Source organism: Peromyscus leucopus, chromosome 8a (assembly GCF_004664715.2).
Source record: "Peromyscus leucopus breed LL Stock chromosome 8a, UCI_PerLeu_2.1, whole genome shotgun sequence".
In the NCBI taxonomy this organism is placed as follows: Eukaryota; Metazoa; Chordata; class Mammalia; order Rodentia; family Cricetidae; genus Peromyscus; species Peromyscus leucopus.
Window position 1 is genome coordinate 42,827,605 of NC_051085.1, and position 16,252 is coordinate 42,843,856.

At 42.8% G+C, this 16,252-nt stretch overlaps 1 protein-coding gene across 1 annotated transcript in view; it reads left to right on the forward strand.

Moving 5' to 3' along the window:
* Ccdc170 (coiled-coil domain containing 170) overlaps nucleotides 1-16,252 on the forward strand; it is an 84,340-nt gene that overhangs the window by 33,893 nt on the left and 34,195 nt on the right. Inside the window, exons 4-5 of the mRNA XM_028890224.2 lie at nucleotides 2,538-2,682; nucleotides 7,757-7,942. Of these exons, the coding sequence (XP_028746057.1) occupies nucleotides 2,538-2,682; nucleotides 7,757-7,942 (331 nt within the window). The remainder of the gene's footprint in view (nucleotides 1-2,537; nucleotides 2,683-7,756; nucleotides 7,943-16,252) is intronic.

Consider the following 16,252-nt stretch of genomic DNA (forward strand, 5'->3'; position numbering starts at 1 on the left):
ATGTCTGATCTAGCCGCTCACTCGGAAGGACCTGGGCATTGAGTCCTTCCAAGAGTGCTATGTCTACAAACTTTTTACTCCCTTTTCTGTTTGATCGTTTCCCTCCAGTCTTTATATGACAATTACATGGATTAATATTCTGATAAGCTTCATGGAGCAAGGATTGTTATCTATCTTGCTCACTTCTGTGTGGGAGCCGACAGAGACTCCCTAGTAAGGCCTTACTCAAAGTCAGAAAGTCTGAGCTTGCTTTACCCAGCGGGGCTGCATAATGGGATCATTTGGCCAAGGGTGTGGTTACCGGCTGTTTGGAAGGGTCTACACTTGTTGGTACTTTGTACCTCCACCTTGAAAGGGGGAGGTCTTTTGCCCCTCCCCGTGGTGATATTTAAAAGGCCCATCATGAATAAAGTCTGGGTGACTGGGTATGGACCCAGGGCCCTCCCAAAGCTATCCTGTGTCTCTGTCTTTTCTCTCCGTCTGTGTCTATATTTCTGTATAATACTTCTTCACACCTCTCTCCTCCCACCAAGAACCCTTAGACAGGTCAAAGCTGGACCCCGACACTTCTGCATCTTTTACACCCCTGATAGGATCCAGTGCATAGTTATGTTCACTAATTATCTCCTACATACATGTGTAATGCAAATGTCATATACTTACTGTAAAAACACCCTTTCAATACAGAAAATCTCAAGAAGAAATTAAAATTACTCAAAACCTTTGTTTATAGAAAATCTTATTAGCATTTTTGAATAGACTTTCTGATGATTTTGCTGAATTGCACTATGTAAGATAGTACTTTTTACTTTAATAGCACTTGGAGCAAGAGGCGGATTCTGTGAGTTGAGCAGCTGTAAATGATCAAAAAAAAAAAAAAAAAAAAAAAAATAAAATAAAATAAAATAAAAAAATAAAAAATAAAAAAAGATAGTACTTTTTCTGACTACTACATTGTTGATGTTTTAAAAAGTCATTTGGTTTATCATCTTAATGGCATTTTATATTCCACTTCTAAAATAGCTTAATTGGGAGCTGGAGAGATAGCTCAGTGGATAAGAACACTTCCAACTCTTTCAGGGGAGCAGGTTTGGTTCCCAGCACCCACATGGCAGCTCACAATTGTCCGTTTATAACTCCAGTTCCAGAGGATCCAGTGCCCTCTTCTGGTCTTAATGGGTACTAGGTAGAAATGTGATGCACATACATATAACTAGCTAAACACTCATGCCCATAAAATATAAATAAAAAAAAATCTTTAAAAGCTAAACTTACTTAAAACTAGTTCCTTGGCTCTTTCCTTTAAACATTTAGATTCATTTCATTAAAAAGTTTACTATAAAACAATCTGAATAGGACATCTGCAGACACTCGAATTTTTACAGTTATGTGGATATTTCCTTAGGGTAGATTCTTGGGACTTTATTCGGTCAGTTAAAAAGCAGATAGCTATGGACATAATTTAGGGACCTTTGCAATAGAGCTGTGATGTTGAAATCTTGTGGTTAATGTGTGGGGTCACCTAGGCAGATCTATCAGAGCCATGGCAGGCATTGTGCTTTTTTTGTGAGTGCGGAAACTACAGATAGATCAACACTAGTCATTTATTAATGCACTTTCCTAAATGGAAATATGATATGCTTTTGAGTATGTGCAATTACATGCTTTGTTAATCTTTGAATAGAGTCAAAAATTTTGCAGTAAACACTTAACGTGGGAAAAAGAAAGCAATAATCATGATTATTGTCTAGAATACTGAAAAATGGTACTAAATTACTGAGATGATTCTAATTTGCCTTAAAAGTATGCCTGTTTTTTGATGATATCTCTCTGAACATTGAAAGCATTGGAAATGCACTGTGCTTTTTCAATAGACCTATTGGAGACCAAATACCTGACATTTCATTGACTTGTCAATTTCCATACATTGCCAATATGCTAAAGATTCTCTGTGTACCTGCTCATATTACTCTTTGCTGGTGCTTGAATATTTTCCTCTCCACAGGTGGAGGATCCCCTGCTTCAGATATTATCTTTGTATGTATGTATGTATGTATGTATGTATGTATGTATATATGTATATGTGTCCACCAGTTATACTTGGCTGTGAACCTTATAGCGACATAATATCTAAAAAGAAAATGAAACTTGGCCTTCTAGCCTCTTTGAGGGCACAGTAGAGGCCTCAGGGCTTGTGGATTGTGACCACACCCATGGTGGAGGGTCTGTGTATGAACTAAGTGCTTGCCTTTATGTCTGCAGATCAGTTGAAAACAGGGGGCAAAGACTCTTCCCCTCCTGGTATTAGATCTAGGTACCATGGAGATTTTTATCTTCCGTAGACTGTAGGTGTGCTGAAGTTGCTTCAGCATTTCTCATTTCCTGCCAGAACTTAGCTGTCAATCATTTGTACTGGGTCATTACGACGTATTGAAAGTGGTAGTTATTCCCCATGGAGAGCTTTCGTTCCGACTTGGTTTGATGAATGTTATCTGCTATAGTGCTAACCCTTGATCTATTTGTTATTTCACTGATAGAAACTGTTCAAAGGAAAGTGAGGAGGCTAAGAAACAAGGCTCAGAGAATCTCCGGAGACATGAGGAATTGCGGACTCAGCTCCGCGACTGCTTGAGCCTAGACAAGAAGCACGAGGAAGAGTCCGATGAAGATTTCATTTTAAAGGTATTTGCATGCAGGTTTAAGGCACACTATACACCCAGGGTCACACTGACATGGGACAGGAAAGGGCAGTGTGGTGGATGGGTCTAGAGTTGGCAGAAGACTGGACAGTAGCCCAAAGGGAGCATTAATTAATGGTGTAGACCAGGGTAGACCATATCACCTCTATGAGCTTCCATTCTCGGTTCTTCACTAGCATTTTTTTGAGATTAATTAGTGTCTAAAAGGGATTAATTATGTTGTCTAAAATGCATTTAGGTATTCAAATGCAATTAATTATCGAAATGATATGTTTGTGCATGAACTTTTTTCTTTTCGTTACAAACACACACCAACAAAATCAGACAAATAAAACATTAATGTTTTAATTTTCATTTGATTTTTTTTAAATGAACACATGTGGCATTAGACTTCACTATTCATCTTCAAATAAAGTGTTTTTGTGGATTCTCCTCCTCCTCTTGCTTTCCCCCATGTTCCCATCCCATCCTGTATCCTTCAAAGATGGGAACAGGACCAGAGGACCCATGCGACACCAAGTGGAAAGACGTGGGCTACAGCTTGTACTTTCGTTACTGCCCCAGCTGCAGCCCTCTGTGTAGTGTGCTTAATAAAATATTTCCTGTAGTCTGAATTTCTCGGGTCCCCGCCCAGCCCCCCACGGTCCAGACAAATCTCTCTCACCCACGGTCCACAGTCTCTTATCCATGGTCCCACAGCTGGTCAGTCCCAATTAAACGCACAGAGGCTTATATTATTTACAAACTTTATGGCCCATGGCTAAGAATTCTTGCTGGCTGTCTCTTCTAACTTAACCCATTTCTATTGATCTATAAGTTGCCACGTGACTATGGCTTACCTAAGGTCTGCTGGCATGTTGTTCCTCGGGCGGCAGGCTGGCGTCTCTCTCCTTCCTTTCTCTCTCCTTGGATTTCCCACCTGCCTCTAAGCTGCCTTGCCATAGGCCAAAGCAGCTTGTTTATTAACCAATCATAGCAACACTTATTCACAGATTACAGAAAGACATCACACAGCAATTACCCCCAACTCTGCCCCCCCCCAAAAAAAGTGTCATTTTAGGCATATGTAGTGAGTAAAAAGCTAGACTTCATTCTAAAGTATTATTACCTTTTACATCAGAAATAATAAAATCTTATCCTTTGGCAGATTGCTATTAAAGGTGGAAACTGCTAATTCTGATGTAATGCTTGGTTTGGTACATGATGATTCATACAGGTGTCTGCTCATTCATAAACATCTTGTGTCCTTATATCCTGACAGATTCAGCCATTCTTAAAAGTCTCCTCCCAGCTGTCTACTAGTCAGCCCTACGGCGTCCCCTGCAAGCTGATTCATTTTGATTTAGCAACAGTCCACTGCATAAAGCGAGGGCTAGAGTGCCAGGGACCCTCATGTGTAGCTGGGGTTATCTCCTGGTCCTGCCTGGCCTACCGTCAGGATGAATCTCTCTCACCTGCCAGTCCTGCAGCCAAGTAAACACACACAGATGCTTATATTATTTAAACTGTTTGACTTAATGGCTCAGGCGTCTTGCTATCTAGTTCTTATATCTTAAATTAACCCATTTGTATTAATCTATACCTTACCACATGGCTCGTGGCTTACCGGTACTTTACATCCTGTTCCTCATGGCAGCGGCTGGCAGCGTCTCCTTGCCTCAGCCTTCCACCTCCCAGCATTCTCCTCCTCCTTGTCCCGCCTACACTATCCTTCCTGCCTGACTACCGGACAATCAGCATTTTATTTATCAATCAATCATAGCAACATATATTTACAGCATACAGGACATCTCATAGCATTCGTGGGTGGTGAATGTTCCTACTCCTCCTAGTGAATATAGGACTAGGTGCTGGCTTGTACGAGTCCACTTTTTGGTGTGGTTTGGGGGACTTGTATGTTTCTTAAGCCAAGTGGTGGGCAAAGCAAAAGGGAACTTAAAATTTCTTTGGGAATCCCTTCCCTGTACTAGTGACAACCTAAGCGTATTTCAGTAGGATCTCTGTTAATCATGCCCCTTTATTTTCTGTATTCCCAATGCTTTGCCATTTGGCCCTTACCTACCAGGAGAGCCCATCCCCCCAAACTCAGCCAGCTCGTGCAAATGGTAGGTGATTCCCTTGGATGGCCACTTTTACATGCAAACAAAAACAAAGACCACTCCTCAGCCGCCTCCTGGATCTTACACCCTTGGCCACAGTCCTGTTGCTCTGCTCACCTCAGAACTAGATATCAGATGGCTCTGAGCAACCCCGGCCCCACCTCAAGTCCTGCAAGTATTCATTCCAGCCAGTCCTCAGCCTGGATCACTCTAGTTTCTTCCCACAGAAGCCATAAGGAAGCCGCTTGTCTGTATTTCCTTGTTCCTCTTCCTTCTCAGTGGACCCAGGGATTCTCCAAGTACTGACCCTTGCAACAAAGACATGTATAATGAGTAATCTCTCCTTTTCTCAAACATTTTATTTTTGTGGTGTGTGTGTGTGTGTGTGTGTGTGTGTGTGTGTGTGTGTGTATGTGTATGTGTGTATACACATGTGAGTACAGGTGTTCCTGGAGGCCAGAGGTGTTGGATCCCTTAGAGATGGAGTCACAGGTGGTTGTGAACTGCCTGACATGCGTGCTAGGAACTGATTTGGGTCTTCTGCAAGAGCAGTCCACACTTGTAACCACTGTGCCATCTGTCCTGCCCTGAGTGGTCTCTTCAATAACAATTTCCTTGTAGGCCTTATCAAACTCAAAAGCAAGGAGACCTATGTTTTTAAACAGAGTACCCCAGCTGGAGCAGGTACTCCCCCTTTTTTTTTTTTTTTTTTCCGAGACAGGGTTTCTCTGTGTTGTTTTGTTGCCTATTCTGGATCTTGCTCTGTAGACCAGGCTGGCCTGGAACTCACAGAGATCTGCCTGGCTCTGCCTCCCAAGTGCTGGGATTAAAGGCGTTCACCACCACCGCCCGGCACAGGTACTCCTTTTTAAAGATCTCACTGTCAGACAGGAAATCTTGTACCTACTAAGCATCCCTATGAGAAGCAGAAGAAAATCCACACTATCACAGTCATTCCTTTACTTTCACATGTCTGTGTAAACACATGGTAAAAAAAATGCGGGGGGGGGGAGCATTCTTTAACAAAAAAAAGATCTTAGTTTTGGTTATGTGTATGTGTGTGTACATCTGTGTGGGGGCATGGGTATATGCTCTTGGAGATCAGAATAAGGCATCAGATGCAAAGAAGCTTCTAGTCCTGTAGGAGGAGTAGGAACATTCATCACCCGTGAGGGTCCCTGGCACTTTAGTCACTCCATATACTGGACTGTTGCTAAATCAAAATGAATCAGCTTGCAGAGGACGCTGTAGGGCTGACTAGTGGACAGCTGGGAGGAGACTTTTAAGAATGGCTGTATGAGTATCTGTCAGGAAGCAACTGGAGTTGTAGGTAGTTGTGAACTGCTTGATTTGGGTTCTGGGAACTGAACATGGGTCCTCTGGAAGATCAGTATATATTTTTTAACTATTAGTTCATTTTTCTAATATCTCCCACATTTAGACATGGTCTTACTATGTCACCCTGGTTGGCCTGGAGCTCTCTGTGTAAACAAGATGGGCCTTGAACTCGAAGAGATCTACATACCTCTGCCTCCTGTGTTCTGGGAGTTAAGATGTGTCACTATGCCTAGCCAGGAAGCAGTCTTCATAATTGATTTGATGTTCATGCATCCATTTTACCAATGTTTAATGAATGTACATTACATGCTGGGCACTGTTCTGGGGATGTGGCAATGAATGCCACAAGGTTAATTCTACATCCTTGGGGAAACACCCAGCTTTCATTGTTATGGGGTGGAGATGGTACCACGGTGAATAACTGTGATGCCATCCTATCTGGTGAAGGGTTCTGTGAAGAAAATCACCTTGTGATGCAGGCTTAGGGAATGAAGGATGCCCGCAGTTTGGGAAGCTGGCGTAGGCAGACCGGGGCACTACCCCAGAGGTAGGGACTTAGATGGATGCTGAGAAGTGAGCATGGGAATGTGAGGTAGTGTGCAAGAGTTGATGGACAGCATTGAGTTGTGACTTGGTCCCAAGTGTAGGGGCTGAGAGATGGGCTACTTCCATGGGTGGTCCACACACAAAAGCTGACCATGCTATCTGGGCTCTCAAGTCCTGTTACGGGCATTGTTAATGGCCCTAGAGAGTGAGCTTATCTACGTGGCTAGTGTATTGGTGAAATTATTAAGGCCACCACTCCACATAGTTAAAAGGGAGGTTTATTTTGTGAGGTAACTTACAAGTGAAGGGATAGGTAACAGGGTCTGGGAAAGGTGTGCCACAGTCCAGCAGTGTTCTCTGGAGAACTCTACTCGGTTTAGCTCCAGCATCCAGGGTCCAGGAACCAAGAGAGCCTGCGCATCTCAGCCCTGCCTTGTAGGTGTGACCATTACCAAAGCCTCAGTGGGGGTTGGAACTTCCAGGTCAAAGCTGGAATGGCTATGCACTACACTAGTGAGTCTTATAAATGCTTCCAGTGCACATTTTTCAACACACAGCATGGAAAGCAAAAAGCCCTGTGAACACTAATCCCCACGACAACCATTTTTAGCACGTTCCATAGGATGCTTACCATTATTTGGAAAGATATTCGTAAACACAACTGCTCTGTTTTCTCTGCGGTGCCCCCATGCCAGCACCTTGCACACAGTGGGTGCAAGTGGATGTGGGCTGAGGGCAGCTCTCTTGGTCAGTGACCTTGGCTGTCTTCTTAGCCTATGGTCTCGCCTCCAGCATACTTCATCTGGCACTCGCCAAAGCTTACTCACCTCCCACCGTCCTTGCCTTGTGGCCTCCTTTGAATGATTTTAATTTGATCACTGGGTCTGCAAATAGTGGCGTGTAGAGGCTGCCTTTGAAAGTGTGACTGTTTGGATCTGTCTTTTTTATTGTTCTGTAAGATCACAACCTCATTAGGCTATAGATTGTGAATTGCTTGGAGAAAGTGGATGGAATTGTCTGTTTTTGTTTTTTTGTGTTTCTTTTTAGCACAGCTGTAATTTTTTTTCTCTTCAGCTTAGAGAGCTGTGCAAGGAAAACACGTTCCTGAAAGAACAAATCAGTACTCTTGAAGAGACTATAAATGTCCATGAGATGGAGGCAAAAGCTAACAGAGAAACGATCATGAGGCTGGCGGCGGAAGTCAGCAGGGAGCAGAAAAGAGCTGCCTCCTGGGCGCTGGAGAAAGACAAGCTGAATCAGGTACAGTGGGCTGAAGGTGCCTCTGTGCCGAGCTCACAGAGCAGAAATGCGGGAGCAGATGTCCTGAAATTATGGGCTACTGTTTCAAAGGGCTGCTCTCAGCAGGAAGGGCGGCCCATTGTGGGGCTAAGTGATCCAAGTAGCACATTTGATGTTTGAGATATACTTTTTATACGTACTAGTTATATATTTCTAATTGCAAAAAAGAAGTACAAAATGTTCTAAAGGATTTGTAGACAGGATGGCCTACTTTGATTAGATAATAAGGATGTTTTTCATATTCAAGTCTTAGACTTTGAACTAATAGGTAATGAGTTTAAAAGATGCAAAATTCTAGTTGCACAAAAGATATTAAATGTCAGCTCCTCCCTCTCTTCCCTTTTCTTAGGCACCCACTTCTCTGGGGAAACTTTTTGTAATTCCTTTTTTATTTAATTAATTGTGTGTGTGTGCCCTACACACGGGTGGAGGTCAGAGGTTGACAATGGGGTTAACAATGGCGGTCTTTCTTTATATCTCTCCACTTTATTTTTTGAAACAGAGTTTTCCACCGAGCCAGGAGCTCGCCAACTGGCCACACTGGATGGATAGAGGGTTCTCAAAATCCCGACTTCACCTTTGGGATTATAGTGGTGTTCTCTCTCTCTTCTTCTTCCTTCCTCTCTCTCCCTCCCTTTCCCCTCTTCATACTTGGCTTTTTGCACAGATAATGGGGATCTAAATGTAAATTCTCTTGTTTATGTAGAAGCAATCTGAGCAATCCTAGCCTTTTTTTTTTTCTTTGAAACACATTTAAAAAATATATATAACCTTCTGGAACTATTCAATGTACTTGTATATGTATAATACAATACACTACACACTGTTATCAACAAGACCATTATGAAGAATTGTATCACTTACTTTGCTGTTGTGATAGAATACTCTAACAAAGGCAGTTTTGGGGAGAAAAGTTTCATGTTGGCTTACAGTTCCAGAGGGGATATGGTCCAGGATGGGAGAGAAACCATGACAGCCGGAGTGAGAGGCCGTCTGGTGGTCAGGAAGAAGACTGATCATATTTCATCCACACACAGGAAGCAGAAAGAGAGGAAACAGGAAGTAGGGTCAGCTATAAAATCCCACCTCAAATCCCACCCCCAGTGATATACTTCCTCCAGGAGGGCTCTGCCTCCTGCAGGTTCCAGAACCTCCCCAATAGCACCACCCACTGGGGACAAAGTGTTCAAACACATGAGCCTATGAGGGGCATTTCTCTTTTAAACCACAATAGTCCTATATATTTTTTCACATGTCATTTGTCATGTAAAACAAAATCCTAGAAGACTTGGCAGATCCAAGTACATGGATGCCATAATTCTGAGAGGTGTCCACCAAAGGAATTGGCTCCTAATTATAAACTTTTGTTTACACAATGAATAGCTTGGTCTTTTCCAACTAGCTAGCCCTTGTTTGAGTGTGAGAATAAATACTGTATGTTTAACACTGTGTAATCTTTTAATTATGTTTTGAATTACGTGTTGAAGAAACTCATTATTGGATTAACACTAACCATTCACTTTCAAAAGCTACAGCGAGTGTAGCCAATTAGGGAACATGCCGTGGCTCTCTCTAGTCATGGATTGGGACTTTCTGATTAGGTACTAACTGGATGTCCCAGAGAGGCTCCACGAGGGAGGAAGGCCCAGTGGCCTCAAGGCTAAGAATGATGTGAGTTGGTGTGTGAAGGAGGCATCTTCCTTACACCTTCCTTATCTACAGCGATGTCACTGGGTCTGACAGTGATCTGCAGTAATGATGATGATTTCCAATTATTCCACAGTCACGATGGTCATTTCTCATTATTTCCAGCGCTCTTCATGAACAAATTCCCTTACCTTTGGCTTTCCTTCCCCGGTACTTCAGCACTGGGGAAAAGCAAAGACTGTCGTTTTCATCAGCTCCTTATCTTGGACAGTTTGTGCTTCTAGAACAAAATGCCACAGGCTTGGCTGGCGATCCAGTGCAGTGAGAGCATGAGAGTCTCACTGTGCAAGCCTTGGGTTCGTTTGATTCCCAGGACTGTAAAAATATAGGGAAATGACACTTAAAAAAATTCAGAGTATATGGCTTATACTAGAGTGAGTTGGAAATGCCAGGTCATGTGCTGGTGTGGCTGAATTCTAATGAGGTCCTCGTCTATGCTTACACATGTAGCAGGGTTTTTTTTTTTTTTTTCTTTCTTTTTTTTTTTTTCTGTGACTCACATGGCAGAGGGAAAGGGAAGGGGATGGAGCAAGGTGGAGGGAGGGAAAGAGCGAGAGAAAGAGGGAGAAGAGGAGGAGGGAGGGAGATAGATGGATCGATAGATAAATAGACAGACAGATAGGCAGGCAGGCAGACAGAGAGACAGACAGACAGATATTTGTCTAGCATTTGCTATGTGGCTCCAGGCTGGCCTCAAATGCATAGCAATCTTCCTTCATTAGCTTCTCAGAGGCTGGAGTTAGAGGCATACACCCTGTACCTGGCTCCCAACTCTTTAGTGTAACAAAAATTTTTTTTTCCCTTCTGCAGTTACCCGAGGTATCTGTAGGGTAACAATTATGAGGTCATTTCTTGCTTTTTTTGTTTGTGATACTGGCATCGAACCCAGGGCTTCATGCATGTTAGTTAGGCAAGTGGTCTACCAGGAAGCTGTGTTCTTATCTTTATTCTTCAGGATGTTAGCATACACCAAATCTTGTCTTGATGAACTATCCCCCAGATAGTGGCAAAGTGATAATTTATACATTGATAGTTCCTTCTAGATTAGCTGCCCCTCCCTCTCCTCCCTCCCTCCCTCCCTCCCTCCCTCCCTCCCTCCCTCCCTCCCTCGATCTCTTGTTTTTCTTAAAGGACCCAGAATCCAGAACAACGCGCTGACTACGTGGATGTTCGGCTGCTATAATTCTATAAAAAGCAGTGTCTTTTTCATTTTTTGACATTAACTTTTATTGTTTGCTTGTCTAACAGTTCTTCTCTCGATAGTCCAAATTCTCTGATCTTGGGCATCTGAAGCTCCTTGGAGATGGCCCTGTGCCCCTGCCCCATGACACTTGTTTAACGCCTCCTTACTTTCAGGACAAAGGCAATATCCTAGGCTTACTTGAAACTTCCAGGTTCCCAGCCCCAACCCCTCAATTCCCTAGAGAACTGGCGTTCTCCTTGTCAAGGAAACAAGGTGCTTTGAGACCATACTTAATCCTGCAGGCGCGCTCACTTCCTGTACATTCACCGTCTCGCAGTGACAGTGCTCAGTGAGATTGTGTGATCTGTTCAAGTTCACACAGCGATCACGTGGCAAGCCTGGGGCCTGAACCCGTGTCGCCACAGTGCTCGGCCTCTGTCAATCATCCTCTTTGCATGGCGGCAGCCGCCACATCATCCTATATATAATTGTGCTGGCAGGATTATTTATTAGCGGAAGAACAATAATAAACAGCTGTGCAATTTCCTTAGTGAGTATAAACTTTCAAAAAGTGTCTCTGGACGTTAGTAGGAAATGAGTGAGAAAGTGTGTCAGAGTGCTACACGAAACAGGAAAACAGAACCCAACTCCTTTTCTTATATAAGTGTCTTTACTTGGGAGTGATCTGGAAACTCAAGCACTTTGGCTCCAGGTTCCTGCCAGCATCATAAAAATTGTAAAATAAAAATATGGGCAATAAAAACCTGAGGTCTTTAATAAAGTGCTCATTCACAGAACTATTACTCTGATGATTTACTATCAAAAAATTCCACCCAGTGCTTCTTACTGACAAGTTAACAGCCTCAGAAAATCTCCAGACTGCTTTCCAAAGCTCTGTTTTTGAGGTAGGAAACTTTATTAGGAAAGTCCAGATGTATGCAAGAGGCTGGAGTAGCCTAGCCTCACAGCTGGGGGTGGTGGTGGTGTCTACAAAATTTGGCTTTATCGCTTTGTTTAAAGACTGTATTAAGCACCAAGTGTGGTGGCGCGCACTTTTAATCTCAGCATTCAGGAGGCAGAGGCAGGAGGATCTCTGTGAGTTAATGGTCAGTCTGGTCTACATAGTAAGACCCTGACTCCAAGAAAAAAAATCCAGGTGATATATCATGTGTAATAAATATATTCTTTGGAAATCTTTAGCAGTTATTTTGTGTGTTTGGGTACTGGGAACTGAAGTGAAGATATTATGCCTGTTAAGCACATGTACCCCTCAGCTGCACCAAAAATGTTGCAGTGTGGTTTTTTTTTTTTTTTTTTTTTGGTTTTTTTGAGACAGGGTTTCTCTGTGTAGCTTTGCGCCTTTTTCCTGGAGCTCACTTGGTAGCCAGGCTGGCTCGAACTCACAAAGATCCGCCTGCCTCTGCCTCCCAAGTGCTGGGATTAAAGGCATGCGCGGCCACGCCCGGCTGTGTGTTTTAAAAGCTGTCAAAGCTTGGTACCTTTTATCTTTGTGATCTTAAAAAAAAAAAAAAATTCAGCTCTGTTCAAAGTAGCCACTTTGCCCATAAAAGCCACACACACCTTTCTTAGAGCCTAGAAGTTAAATACACATGTTCTACTTTAAATAGCCTCTTTTGTTAACACTGTTTCATATTTCCTTGGTTAGAAAGAAGAAACTAGGGGATGGTACTGTTTTTGGATCCAGTTATACCTAGGTTTGGAATGATGACCCTTCTGTATTATTTTCTTCATTATGCTACGTTCAAGGAGTACAGACAGCAGAGCCTAATATGGTGGGCAGAGGAGTTAAGAAGCAGGCTGGAGTAGCTCAAGTTAATGGTCTCCATCTCAAGATCTGGCATCCCCTATTAGAAAAGCCTCAGGGGACACCTAGGAGGGATTGTTTAGCCTCTAGGACGCTTCATGAGAGACTATGTTGATTAGGTTAATTGAGGTTGGGAAACCCACAGTAGAAATGGGTGGTACTATTCCCTAGGCTTGGGTCCTGGACTATAAAAAGGAGAAAGCTAGCTGAGCATATTGTGTATATAATGGGACCAGCTGCTTCATGCTACCACTGTGTTGACTTCTCCAGCATGAGGGACCAACACCATTAAACCATGAGTGGAAAAAAAAAAACCTCTCCTCTCGAGTTGCTTAGTCATTTTATTGTTGCTGTTGTTTTTGTTTTTGTTTTGTTTTTCCAGACAGGGTTTCTTTATGTAGCCCTGGCTGTCATGGAACTTACTCTGTAGACCATGTTGGCCTTGAACTCAAAGAGATCCACCTACCTCTGCCTCCCAAGTGCTGGAATCAAAGGTGGGCACCACCACCACCTGGCTATTGCTGGGACTTTGGTTGTGGCTCCAGAATCATTTGATTATGAAGTCCTTCCCAGGCATGCAACTTTTCTTATGGAACCTTTGGTTTCTTTGAAAATTATCCCTAAAATGGGAATATGACTTAAGGCTATATGTTATATGTATTTTTAGTATTTTTTTAAGTTATAGGTAATAATCCTTGATGTCTGTGGGGGCTCCAATCCAGGATGCCCCATGGAGAGCAAAAAAAAAAAAAAAAAATCTGTGGATGTTCAAGCCATTGTGTAAAGTACTATAGTTTAGCATACATATCATCTCACAGATTTTAGGTTATCTCTCAATTACTTCTAACACTTAATACAATCAGACTAGCACACAACTATTATTTGTTAAGAATTTACAAGGAAAAGGTCTGCACTTAATTTCCTTCCTGTGTATTTTTGACCTGTTGTTGGATCCATGTATGTAGGAAGCCACAGCTACAGAGAACACACGGTAACATCCGTGTAGTACTCAGTGTGCATCCAGTACACAATTTACTTTTTCTTCTCTCTCCTTGTGACTCACTTTTACCTAGAGATTAAAATGAGCATGAGATTATTTGAAGAGAAGAGGCAGGCAGAACAGTTCCTGGAAGTGAGAAATGGTTAGACATAGATTACTAAGGAAACCAAGGCTGTCTAACACCATGTGCCATGTTGGAAGAAACCTTCAGGTAATTTCCTATCTAGACCCCAGCTCTCATAGGAATGTGAATTATCTTTAGTTATTTGTTTTGAGATAAGTTCTCACTATGCAGCTAGTTGGGGCTAAACTATGTAGACCAGGCTAGGCTCAAACTCACAGAGATCAGCTTGCCTCTGCCTCCCAGGCACTGGGATTAAAGGCGAGTGCCATGCCTGTCATATTTTATTATTCCAATTTATTAGTTATTTTTGGCAGTTCTGGGGGTTGACCCCAGGGCCTTATGTATACTAGGTAAGCACTTTAAAGACTTATCTTTCCCCTGCTACCTGGTGGCTAGCCCTTCCTCAGGCTCCCCCAGAGGTGCAAAGTCCCTGATGTTCCTGCACTTCCAGCTGGGGCAGTTCCCCATCAAAAGAGCCTGAGACCAGAGTTTCTACAATTTATGTCCTAATCCTGGTAGTCTCTTACTTCACAGAGCAAGTGGAGATATATTTTCTTCTTCCTCTCCTCTCCCCTCCCTTTTCCCCCCTTCCCCAACTCTCCCCCCCTTACCTCCTCTTCTCTCCCCTCCACTCCTTACCCTTTCCCTCCCTTCCTCCCCCCATCCTTCCTTTCCTTTCTTGTTTCTTCAGTTCTGCAGATTGAACCTATGGCCTCATTCATGCAAGGCACATGACCCTCAGGCATATTTTCTTGACTTAGAAAAAAAAATTCTTGGAGACCAGGTCTTGTTAAATTGCCCAGGCTGGACATGAATGTATTCCATAGTTTAGGCAAGCCTTGACCCTTCTTCTCAGCCTCCCAAGTACCTAGGATTTCAGGCCTGTGCTACCAGGCCACATTGCAAACATTTTGAAGTAATTTCTAAGTTTCTTCCTTTGGCTAAGCAGTCCAAGGTTTTCCCCAGTGCTCTTTACTTGGACCCTCTCTGTGTTGTCTAAGAGGCTGAGGAGTTCCACTCTCCAGATGAGGAATTGGCATGAAAACAGACACGAATATAACACCTGCTCATGAGGTCCAAGTTCCAGCTGTTCCTGGGAGTCTAAAGTACAATCAACACCTGAGCCAAGGAATGATGGAGAAATGGCAGAAGGTCGTTCATTGTACTCCCTGCCACAAAACAGGAAGAATTCAATCCTCTTAATTTTCCACCCCCCTCTGTTTACTTCTTAGCTTTTTAATATATTATTGTATTGACGTTGTCAAGGTTGACATTCTGATATTTATTAAAATTTATTAGATGATTTATCTTTAGGGTCGTTCTAAAAATTTTAAATCAGAACAGCATTTAAAGATTACACGATACAATATTGTTTATTGTGGGTCTAATCTTATCCATGACAGAGTCCATCGCATCCTGCTGAAAAGATCCAGTGGGAACTGTCCGTGGTCCTCCAGGCACAGAATGACCAGCCTAGGGCAGTGTTGGCAGCTCTATAGTGCAGCCCAGGAACACAGTGGCTTCTGGGGCAGATACATCCCCGGTCAGCCAGCACCCAGTTTGCTAATAATGAGACTTTAAACTTCAGCTACCTTTGTCCTTTTCAACATACACAATGCCACTGGGACAGCCCTGATCTGGGAAAGGTCGGCTCATCTGAAGTAAAATGTTGTTCTGCATCTTCTGCATCGCTGAGCATCTGTTAAGAGTAGAACAGAGCAAAGCCTCCTGGATGAAAAGGCAGCCTTTGGATCCCCTGGAGGCATCTGCAGGGTAAATGCTCCACTTAAAGAAAATCTCCCCCCAAAACACAACTTCAAAACTTCCACCAGTCTGTGTGTGCACTCTAGTATGAATGTCCTCTGGGCTGTGGGTTAGGGTCATAACTATTTATTTTGAGTCAGCTCCTGACTAATATCTCTATAGATAGAAAAATAAATTATTAGGAAAACTAACATTTATTTGCATAAAGTGCAAATCCAAATTTCAAGTGTTTGAAACCACAGCCACAAAATGGAGACATAATCACTGTATGGAGAATAAGTGTGGGGAAAAAGAATCACCCAAATGGTACCCATCCTATTTTGAAAGTTTGTGCACAGGAGACTAATAGTGAAGCTCTTGGTTATACAACATTATCTGAACAAAAGTTAAATTCACACAGCTTTGTGTTAAGAAGAAAACTATCTGCAAATATATTGACAAGGAGTGGTGTTTGTGCCAGCATTGAAGTTTGCTTGTGATCACACACTAGCTTTGGGTTTGCATATGAAGTGAGGTAGTCTTGGTTGGACCCATGATGCTTACAGTGGGCATTTACCCACCAACCCCACAGCCCCCCAGAGTTTTCTTGAGTGCAAGCAACAGGAAATATTAGATAGAAAGATTTAGATTGTGGAGATAAACAGAAAATAAAGGATAGCCTCGAGAGG